General features: G+C 45.2%; 2 protein-coding genes and 1 pseudogene across 2 annotated transcripts in view; 1 reads left to right on the plus strand and 2 right to left on the minus strand.

The window, feature by feature from the left end:
- Positions 1-1,252, plus strand: part of LOC109463161 (inactive carboxypeptidase-like protein X2) — a 1,378-nt gene extending 126 nt beyond the window's left edge. The window contains exons 2-4 of the mRNA XM_019759877.1: positions 204-374; positions 583-682; positions 928-1,252. Of these exons, the coding sequence (XP_019615436.1) occupies positions 204-374; positions 583-682; positions 928-1,190 (534 nt within the window). The 3' untranslated portion in view covers positions 1,191-1,252. The remainder of the gene's footprint in view (positions 1-203; positions 375-582; positions 683-927) is intronic.
- A 74-nt stretch (positions 1,253-1,326) lies between these two features.
- LOC109463183 (visual pigment-like receptor peropsin) lies at positions 1,327-4,590 on the minus strand. The gene is made up of 6 exons (XM_019759893.1): positions 4,410-4,590; positions 3,611-3,763; positions 3,299-3,439; positions 2,730-2,846; positions 2,015-2,226; positions 1,327-1,574 (listed from the first exon to the last, which is right to left on the minus strand). Exons 1-6 carry the CDS (start codon positions 4,588-4,590, stop codon positions 1,344-1,346), a joined length of 1,035 nt encoding a protein of 344 aa, XP_019615452.1. The 3' UTR covers positions 1,327-1,343.
- A 1,565-nt stretch (positions 4,591-6,155) lies between these two features.
- On the minus strand, positions 6,156-10,449 carry LOC109463248 (annotated as a pseudogene).
- Between the last annotated feature and the right edge of the window lie 769 nt (positions 10,450-11,218).

Below are 11,218 nucleotides of genomic sequence, written 5' to 3' on the forward strand. Positions count from 1 at the left end.
GTACCTTGTATAGTTGTGACAAAATAAAGTTTACCTATGTATTTAGGTAAAATCGGGTACCAGCTAGGGATGGGCCATAACGACCGATCATTAATTCAGTATGACAGCTAGAAACTAGTAGAAATTGACTTCAATGGAGGTGAATAGTTTGGAAGAGTATTTAGTCAATCAATCCAGTAATCTCAGTACAAAACGTGCACAAGACGGGACCTGACATACTTGTGACGTCCACAGGAATGCAGGACTTCAACTACCTGCACACCAACTCCTACGAGCTGACTCTGGAGCTGGGCTGTGACAAATATCCACCTGAGTCCGAGCTCCCCATGGAGTGGAACTACAACAAGGAGGCCCTCCTCGCATACATGGAACAGGTGAGTGGCAGCGGTAGACTCAAGAAGCTTTCGTGCAACATTTGAGTCGAAAAGCACCGCCAATACATGGTATTGTGGTGCCCTGTGCCCCAAACCAGATGTTTAAAACATATATTTAAAAACTAGCAAACTTATCCAAACGGCATACCAGTGTACTTTTGTACAAGTTATGAAACGTATAATATTTCCCTGCATTTCCTTTGCCTAGGTCCACATCGGAATCAAGGGTGTGGTCAGAGACACTAACGGAAATGGCGTTCCTGACGCCAAGATCAAGGTGCAGGGTAACATCCATGGCGTCAATTCCGGTGAGTACACTGTCATTCTGTTACTACGACTCAGTTTTTTTTCTTTTTGTAGCACTTCTAAAAGTTTGTAGATGGTCCTCTAGTACGTAAGAACAACGCTACTGCCCTACTTTTCTTCAACAAGGTCTTGCGGCGCTGGGAGATCTTCAGTGCATGCAAACGTCTTTTTCCATGGAAACACTTTAGGAAACAATAACTAGAACACAGAAATACTCCTAGTCCGCGGTATCTTGTCTCCCCCGCAGCTGCCGATGGTGACTACTGGCGCCTGCTGCTGCCGGGTACCTACAGCGTCACCGTCACCAAGGGCCAGGCCACGCAGACCAAGTCCTGCACCGTGACCAGCGGCGCCGCCACCACCTGTGACTTCACGCTGGATGCCGCCGCTATCAACGTGTCCGCTGATACAGCTGGAACCGATACGGGACCCGGCAACAACGGGGGCAACAACAACAACAACCACCACCCCTTCAACAACCACCATCCCTTTTTCAACCAGAACTGGTAAACTGGTATTTGAGTAGGGCGACTCGACATAGCAATCTGAATTTGTTTTGTCAGTCAATAAACAAGGAATCGAAAATTTCACAAATGTGGCGTATGTGTGTGTATATGTCTGTCTTTCAAAAAAAAGTGGGGGGGGGGTGGCTACGGGAACGTTTTACCTGCGCATAAAGCCAAGCCTGCGGAAGGACTTAGCTGCCGCCTGGCGGAACTTATTGCTACAGCAGGCGTAGATGACGGGGTTCATCATGCAGGACGACTTGGCGAACAAGCTGGGCAGGATGGTGGCGATGATGGGCAGATCTTCCTCAGACAGGATGTCCCAGGTACAGGACACGGCATACGGGGTCCAGGCGATCAGGAAGGACACCACCATGGTCAGGCACATCTGTGGGGTTCAGAAAAGGTTTTGGTTGTCAATCGGCCTCCCGATTTATTCATACGTTTATCTTTGCTAATACTCGACCGGATTGCTTTGAGGCTACCCAGCTTAACCCGACGAAAACATGAAAAACGGACCTATGAAAAACCACCATGTAGATGCTGACACTGACGATGACGTCGTGTGTTCTTAAAAGATAAGTAACTAGCCTCTACCAGGTTTCTTGAAAGAGTAGAAATTGGCCAAATACTCAGTAGACAGATGATAGCGATAAGATAAGAGAACAATTTGCGTCTCCCGAAACTGAGAAACTGTTCTCTTCGCGTGGACCAACTCCGTGATATATCATCAGTCTATTTGGCCAATTTCTACCCTTTCCAGCCGCTTCCCGGAGCCTGGTGGTAGAGGCTAATAAGTAACGTCGTGTGTAGCGGAGATGACATTACCAGTGAGGTCTTCGAGGTGTCTTTCTTTGCAGCCTTTTTAGTTTCTTCATTGGCCAGAGCCGCGAACTTCAAGTTGGCCGACTTGACGATGATGTTGAAGTAGCAGAAGCACATGATCAGGACCTGCAGGATATAGAGGATAACAAGAACCGCCACGACGTAGGCCGTCTCTGTGGGGTGCTGCACGTTCCAGTCCAAGGAGCAGATGATCCCTACAAATAACAGAAATATCGTTAAGCCAACCTGCCTTGCTCCAATAGACCGACCCTGTCTGAACATCAAAATTTCCAGATTAAACAAAAGCCAATTAGCGATTTGACCTACAGAGGGCCGCCGCATATTTGCATTTTTATGTTTTTATTTCGCATTTCAACGAGGCTTTGGGATTGAACATCGGCCATTCCACATGTATATGTTTGGTTTTCTTGGAAGACTGGAGGAAATACATGTGTACAGTGTATGTGTTTGTCTCTAACTTCCTGGTGTAACATTAACCTACAGCAGAACGAAGGCGCTCACTTGTGCTCTTGGAGGGTGCAGGAGATAGCGAAGGAGAGGAAAGGGATTCAAAGGGAAACATATTGGCAGGCTTAGAAAAACGATCACTCTGTGCGGAGTTACCTATGATAGCAAACTAAGATGTTCCTGCCAGTTTTGAAACAAAACGTTTCAGATTTTCACAAATTTGCACCACAAGTATTGTCGACTCACACACCCATTGGATCGTAAGTGTAGCGGTTAAGTCCGACTAGCGGAGGGACCGTGAACACCAGAGAGAACAGCCAGATCCCGATGATGACGTAGTTGGTCCTGCGATGGGTCAGCAGATGCGCTGGGGACGAAAAGAAAAAGAACCTTGCTATGAAAGTTGAACCGTAAGAAGCGTTTGAAATTAGGACAGTTTGACAAATTGCGACCAAACATTTGACAGATCGCTTAGAAAATTTCATAGACAAAGAACGAAGATCAGTGATCGGCATTTCGTGGAAATCGCTATTTAGTGGAAAGGAGACCTTAAAACCACTTCCCATTGCAGAGCTTGTCATTTTTAATATACTTAAAATTGTGTCATTTCAGATTCAAAGTTTCTCCTTTGGCATAGATTTGGTTTAGCCTCTTTCACAGACTTTTAAGGGGGGCGGCGTTATTTTTTTCGGGGAGCGACGCGAGTTATGCCGCGGAGGGACGGCTTCTTAGGCGGCGAAACCATCTCTCCCCGGCAAAGTCCCTTGGCCGCTGCCTAGGGCTCAGAAGTCTGCGAAGGAGACTAGGTTGTGCCCTTACCATACTGTGGTTTACAGATGACGATGTAGCGGTAGACGCTGATGGCACACAGGGTGACCATGCTGACCAGGGAAAAAGTGAAGCAGAGGAACCCATAGATCGTACAGCCAACATCTCCGAGCACCCATCCTCCTGCGAACCCTGTAGAGGAAACAAAAGTCTGTGCAAAACGAAAGTGCCACTGCTCTTCCTTCCAAGGACGGTGAGGGCTGTTTTCTGCAGCTTCGAGCATGGCCCCGTGGACTCCCTGTGAGTTTTGGAATGTCGGGATTTGAGAAAAACGATGAAAATTTCATGACTGAAAAAACTGACCTGCTGTAGCAGACAAGGGATATGCGAAGACGCAGACGCTGAAGTCAGCTATGGCCAGATTCAGGACAAAACTGTTCTGCTGTTTCTTACGGAAGTCCTTTTCCGTCAGGAACACCGTGATGGCGACGGCGTTCCCGGGTAAGGCTATCAACCCTGGAAGAAAAGCACGTCTAGTGAATACTGCACTGTCTGGTGACTTGTTTACCGGAATCGGCGGCTACATTTGAAACATGAAATCGGCGATTTCAGACTTCCGAGAAGTATACAATCCTCCTAAGCTTCCTAAATTCAGGAGATCTCCCATATTGACGACCACTACCAGAAGATTACATTACTAGAAAAAGAGCAAAGAGGCACAATTATTTCGACGCAGTTGAACTGATGAGGACCGCATGACAATGTAATTAAATGGCAGGGCCACCTGCGATGGAAAACCAGGTAGATTTCTTTGAGCTGTCGAGGGAAAGGCAACTACTAGTATATATATCAACATTGTGCAGTTTTGAAGATTAGTGCGCGATCGATCCAGCCAAAATTCCATACCTCAGCTGTTAAAAACAACCATAACCTAACTCCCTTCAGTATTCGCACATTCACACTAATTTTTGTTAACAATGTGCCTGAAATTCAGACTACATGTATAATCTAGGCCTGACGACGCTCCTCTCTGTCTGTGTTCTATGATATAGCATTGATTACTTCCAAGAGCATGATCCAGAAAGAAGAATTACGTCCCGAAATTGAAACGCAAACCGAATAGATGACAGTCTTTGTGTCAACCGCCGCTATTGTCATGTACCTGTGAGGGTAAGGTAGATTGCACTGGCGAGGTAGCCTTCATAGCCCACGGGGTCTGCCGACTGGTGATGGCGCCATCCCGTGTCGGTCGGTCCGTCCGTCCAGGGCCACTCGCTGGAGTTCTCCGGGTTGTCCGTGAAGAACTCCCCGCCGGGCAGCCAGGAGCTGGGAGAGGTGTCCATGACTGGTGCGGCTGGGAGTTGGATGTACGGGATAAACCTGTACCTGTATAGTCGGTTGGTTGCAGGCACCCGGCGCGGGGACTCGCGAGCCAATAATCTGTGGCCGTTAGACTGACGTCAGCATAGGCAATAGTTGAAAATTGCCAGCACACCTAAATCACTTATAGAAGATAATTTCGTACCATGGAGGCTTTTAGAGTGCCTACTCACTGCCTACAGTCGTGGCTTCCTCAACTACCTCATTACACTGCAATAAGGTAGATTGTATTCTAATGAGGTAGTTGAGGAGACCGTTAGCTGTACTTTATTCAAGGAAGGATGTTCCTGACGTGACCAAATCATGATCAAGTGTGCTACAAAATTCAATAGATATCCGCTCCATTGATATCACACTGACGTTTTATCGCTCTCATACACTATAACGAAGCCTACTATTCATCGATATAGGTTAAGGATATGACCTAATTAGGATGCATTGTGCATTGACGAGCATAGCTCTCCCAATTAACGCGGCAGTCTTTCTGTCCACGTGAGATAGAAGTGGCCCATATGGGGTGCAGCAAGCCGGGCTCTCCAACTGGCTCCCATAAGACAACAGATGTTCATATAGCAGGAAAAACAGATAACCTTTTTCTGGAACCTTTGACCCTACTTCCTGTGAGTGTCCCAAACTATGTGGAAATAAGTACAGAAACAGAAGCAAACACACAAACAGACACACGTAAAACAGAACATATGTACAAAGAGTACAAGTGACTGATGTTTATTGCAATATTGGCTACTATAGTCAAGTACAATTTTAATCTCTCTCATTTCACATGTGTAGTACGTGATTGAAGTGGTGTTCCAATGGGGTGTACAAAAAGTGCGAAAAGCTAAAGAAGCGAAAAAGAGCGAAAATTTTGAGACACTGAATTATTCTGAAAGGATTAGTTACCGTCACAGAATATGTCACAAAACTAGAAATCACACGCGAATAATCAAAATACAGAGTCCAGCGTTGGTCGAAAGTGCGACTATATACATCATTAACGATACAGGATCATACTTCAACACATAAAAACGACGTCTGTTTCATTCAAGCAGGACCTACATGTATGTTTAATTTACACATGGCGACATAACCAAAGTTTCCATTCCAGTTCATTGACATAAATGTTTATACATAGAAATCCATAAAGATGACAAATACGCTTGTGTATATGTGTGTGACACTAAAGAACCAATCCACGACAGACTGGATGGATACCAGGCTACCAGACTACATTCACCAAGTGCAACCAGTCAACATACATACAATCTGAAGTATATCGATATCGTGCTAGTGGCTTCGTTGAAGTGAATGATATCGTACTTAAACTACAACAGTTACTGCCCTGTTCACTGTCAGCAGCACAGCTGTATGTTATTTTCTGTGCAAGCGTGTGCAAGAGCGCTTGTGTATATGTGTGTACGTGTATACGTATGTGCATGCGCAAGTGTAGATGTGCCACGTGTGTGAGTGTGTGTGTTTGTGAGTGAGTGTGTGTGTGTGTGTGTTTGTGTGTGTGTGTGTGAATGTGTGTGAGTGAGTGTGTGAGTGTGTGAGTGTGTGAGTGAGTGAGTGAGTGAGTGAGTGAGTGAGTGAGTGAGTGAGTGAGTGAGTGAGCGAGTGGATGAATTTTATGTATGTACTGACCAAAGACGTTGGGTATCTTACAAAGAAGTACACTTAGCGCTACTAGAAGGGAGAGCGCTCATGGGAATGGCCTGACCAGCAGGTTCGGCTGTGAACTCCAGAACTGTGTTCCGCAGTTCTGCTGGAGACGGGGGAACGCTCTGCTTACGCATACAGCCGAGCCTGCGGAAGGACTTTGCAGCCGCCTGGCGGAACTTATTGCTACAGCAAGAGTAGATGATTGGGTTCATCATGCAGGACGACTTGGCGAACATGCTGGGCAGGATGGTGGCGATAATGGGCAGATCTTCCTCAGACAGGATGTCCCAGGTAGAGGACACGGCATACGGGGTCCAGGCGATCAGGAAGGACACCACCATGGTCAGGCACATCTGTGGAATTTAGAAAGGCCACAGGTTTTAGTTGCCAATCAAAAAGACCTACCAAGAATTACTATGCATGTGGAATTCATGAATTTTTCAAACGTTTTAAGGTTCTATAGTAACATGTATTACAATTCCGTTTTCCTAAGGCAAAATGTTATAAAGGATGTGGGCCCAAATATGTGATGGACACACTCTTTTAGGCATTCGCAAGTTTTTAGTATTTCTGGAAAGGGGATCAGGAAACAATAATAGGAAACAGTGACGGAGTGAAAGAGTGAAATACAAACGAGGTGGCCTTACCATTGATGTCTTCCAGGTGTCTTTCTTTGCGGCCTTCTTGGTTCTCTCATTGGCCAGAGCCGCAAACTTGAGGTTGGCCGACTTGACGATGATGTTGAAGTAGCAGAAACACATGATCAGGACCTGCAGGACGAAGACGATGACGAGAACCGCTGCGAGGTAGGCCGTCTCCCCGGGGTACTGCACGTTCCAGTCCAAGGAGCAGGTGATGTCTGCAAACAGCAGAAATGTGGTTACGCATTTCAACGTTTTGATTAAGGTGGGCGGGGCTTTGAGATTATTAGAATGTAAAAATAACCGCTCGTCTGAGGTTTCTGGACACAGGTTTTCCACAACTCAGGAAAACAACGGTCATTTGATTTTATATGTTTGGTTTTGTTGAAAGAAAAAGGAAATATGGGGTACTTGAAGGACATGTGTTTGTCTTTACTTTCCTGGTGCGACATAGACCTACAAATGAAGGAAGATGCATGTTTGTGGCTGTTGGAATGTGCGAAAGATAACGAAGAATCAAGAAAGGAGGAAGAACCAGGAAACACTGACAGACGTAGAAAAGCACAAACACTCTATGACTACGACTACCAATTTAAGTTGTGCCTGTCGGATTAAGAACAAAAACATCTTTCTGTCACACATTTCAACAATGAGTGTTTTAGACCAACTCACGCATTGGTTCGTAAGTGTAGCGGTTGACGCCGACTAGCGGAGGGACCGTGAACACCAGCGCGTACAGCCAGATCCCGATGATCACAAAGTTGGTCCTGCGATGGGTCAGCAGATGGGCTGGGGACGAAAAGAAAAATGACCTGTCTATAAAAGTTGAACCCTAAGCAGGACGGACTAATCAAATTAAAACAAGTTACGACAAAATTTTCTCAGATTTTCAAAAATGAATATTTCAATATTTAACATACATTGCTTTGTTCTAAAGCATATTTTCATATCGTGCATCATATTTCAATAACAAATCTCATTTTGGGTCGCTTCAGTGGTCGCTTAGCACTCACCGTCTAGAAGAAAGGACGACCTGAATCACTGTGCTGAATTACAGCCCTTTCATTTCGTACTTTTAATTGTACTATTTCGGATCAACAGGTGCTTTATCTTGTCCCCGGTTTGGTTGTAGCCTTACCATACTGTGGTTTACAGATGACGATGTAGCGGTAGACGCTGATGGCACACAGGGTGACCATGCTGGTCAGGGAAAAAAGTGAAGCAGAGGAACCCATAGATCGTACAGCCAACATCTCCGAGCACCCATCCTCCTGCGAACCCTGTAGAGGAAAGAAATTCCTGTGAACACGTGTATAACGGTACGGTGCAGACTCATGTATTCCCTTAAAATGCCTTTAAGATCCGGACTACAAAACCAAAAGACAATGCAAAACTTTGATTATCAGACTCAAAACTGACCTGCTATGGTAGACGAGGGATATGCGAAGACGCAGACGCTGAAGTCAGCTATGGCCAGATTCAGGACAAAACTGTTCTGCTGTTTCTTACGGAACTCCTTTTCCGTCAGGAACACGGTGATGGCGATGACGTTCCCGGGTAAGGCTATCAACCCTGGAAGACAAAGTCACGTCCTGGAGGTTACATTTGGGTGACGTCAAAGTAATATGATCATGACACCAATGCATTGAATTTAACTCTTCAGGCTCAAAAACACTGGAGTCTGGTTTACTAATGTCCTCGAGCCATCATTTACGAGTATCACGATTAGGGCGCTGTTACTAGTTGTCGGAATTCTGTCATTGTCCAATCTTACATCCCCCTTAGAGAAAACGGAACAAACAAACTTTGAGGATCTTTGGCGAAAAAAACAGTAACCTTCTACGACAAACATTATGCCTTACACGTCAAAGTTATGACGTGAAAGTTTCGAGTTCCACTAAACAATACCACTAGCAGACAAAAACAGCGCACGCATCTTTTTTGCTGCCATGTTGTTATTGTTACAGTTATCCGACACACGTCATGTAACCTGCATGTGTTACGTAGATTATGCAAGCGCCAATGCCGAGAGTTCGGGTCGAAATGTTACATGTCTGCTAACATCTATCTTCACGTTCTAGAGCTTGCCTTAGTCTGAAGAATGTCTCAAGTATGAATACAGGTCAATACGGCATATACAGACAGACATGTAATATTGTTCACCTTAGAGTTTTTATGTTTTAGGTGTAAACAAGCATGATTTTAGCCTCGTGAGGTTTTAAGATGTGATGTAGATTTGCATTTAACGTGCTAGAAAGTAGGGAAGTTCATTCAATAATATACGGTTGGGTCCAGAAAAGTGAAGCAGGATTGTTCAGGTAAATTGTTCAAATCGTGAATAGAGACTACCAGGTCCTGAAGATTGCAGGGGAGGTTAGTTGTAAGCAGGGCATTAGCCTGAGTCTGACTACATGTATATCATGTTTTTAGTAGGCTCTCCCGCTGTTCAGTCCCTGGCAGCGAGCTCTTGTAACACACGTTAGGTAGGCGGGGCAGTATAGCAAAAAATGGACAACGCTTTCGTATATCGACCAGCAGGTGCTTCGACTATTCAGAAAACATGTATTTCTTCAATACAAACATTGCTTCAAGAAGAGGCCCTTAACCAACTCGACGCAATTAAGCTGAAGGACCGCCTGCGAACCCAATTAAACTGAAGAATCGCCTGCGATGGAAAAGAAATTTCTCTGATGACCTGGTACCTCAACATTGTACAGTTTTGAAGAGCAGTGAGCGATCTATCCAGCCATAAAAACATTACTGTATTTTGTCTCGCCCTTGAGAGCACCAAAGCTTTTTCAACACAGAAATCATAACCTAACTCCCTTCTGTGTTCACACATCCATACTTACAATTTTTGTCAACAATGTGACTGAAATATAGGCATAACGACGCCTCTCTGTCTCCTCTGTCCGTGTTTCACAGCATTTACTTCCAAGAACATGATCAGGAGAGGAGAATTACGTCCCGAAATTGAAACGCTAATTGAATAAATGATAATCTGGGTGCCATATTCCGTAGTTACCGCCACCCAGCTCTTCCTTTTCGCTTGAAGCTAGATAAATGGATACTTCATATTGCAATTTTGCCATATTTCTACAGGAATTGGCTTTTCTGAGCTATTTTCACTGTTATATGTTATTCTGGGTGGCAGATATCAGACAACCTGTAGCTGCGCGCCATAATAAACATACAATCAGAAAACAAGGAAAAACAAGAAAAAAACAAGCCAAGTCATGAAGCCAGCTATGGAGGCTGGGAAAACAGAAGCACGTTTTTGTCACGTACCTGTGAGGGTAAGGTAGATTGCACTGGCGAGGTAGCCTTCATAGCCCACGGGGTCTGCCGACTGGTGATGGCGCCATCCCGTGTCGGTCGGTCCGTCCGTCCAGGGCCACTCGCTGGAGTTCTCCGGGCTGTCCGTGAAGAACTCTCCGCCGGGCAGCCAGGAGCTGGGAGAGGTGTCCATGACTGGTTCGCTGGGAGACTGGGATAGACCTCCAGGCCTCTGTATCTGGTTGTAGCACGCCAGATTCGCCGGCACGTGGCGTGGCAACAGGTCCGGCCAGTCCACCACGCCTGCTGGAGAGACGTCAAGACTCCCGGCGGCCAATAACAGGTGGCCGTTAGACTGACGTCAGCTTAATGAGACCGGATCTGGGAGTTTAAAGTCTTGAAGAGGTAGTCACGTAAACAAAATGCACTCAGGTTTACTGTTGTGAAAGTCTGTCAGTTTGAAACTGAAATAAAGTTGTCTAACGTTGGAAAGTCGAAATTTGATAAAACTGTAACGACTTATATCATAACCATCAATTTGAAAGCGCTGACTACAACATTATTCTTAATGTACTTCACAGCAGTAGTTGAAAAGGCAATCCATGTAATTCGAATCACGGTTGACCCTAAAACCAAAGTAAGCGACTCGTGATGTACGTACATGTCTGTCATTCTGACTCAAGAGTCATTATATATACGTAAGTACCATGGCATAGCGCATGTCTTCTCCAAAACGACCATTGGAAGATTAGCTCTCAAGCTAGCTAAACCGGTTCGAGATCATTTCCATTTATTAATGATTTACATGTACAGTACCGAATAGATTATGCCGCTAAAAGTGTACGTTTACGGTATCTTGTGAAAGGACGACATAGCCAAACCGGCCTGTGATCTTCTACCTGCCTTTTATGTAAGTCTTTCCTTGCCCTTTGCAGCACTTATCTACACTTACCCTCTCATCATTGGCAATCCGTTCTTTATTCTCACCTTTGTTAGCATTTGGGTGCCATTAGAA

This window comes from Branchiostoma belcheri, unplaced genomic scaffold (genome assembly GCF_001625305.1).
Source record: "Branchiostoma belcheri isolate BF01 breed outbred unplaced genomic scaffold, Haploidv18h27 scaffold123, whole genome shotgun sequence".
NCBI lineage: Eukaryota > Metazoa > Chordata > Leptocardii > Amphioxiformes > Branchiostomatidae > Branchiostoma > Branchiostoma belcheri.

Coding starts and splice junctions, on each gene's coding strand:
- LOC109463183 (XM_019759893.1), bottom strand. CDS start 4,590: ATGGACACCTCTCCCAGCTCCTGGCTGCCCGGCGGGGAGTTCTTCACG. Junction 3,764..4,409: donor AATCTACCTTACCCTCACAG/GTACATGACAAT, acceptor CTTTTCTTCCAG/GGTTGATAGCCTTACCCGGG. Junction 1,575..2,014: donor ACACCTCGAAGACCTCACTG/GTAATGTCATCT, acceptor TGAACCCCACAG/ATGTGCCTGACCATGGTGGT.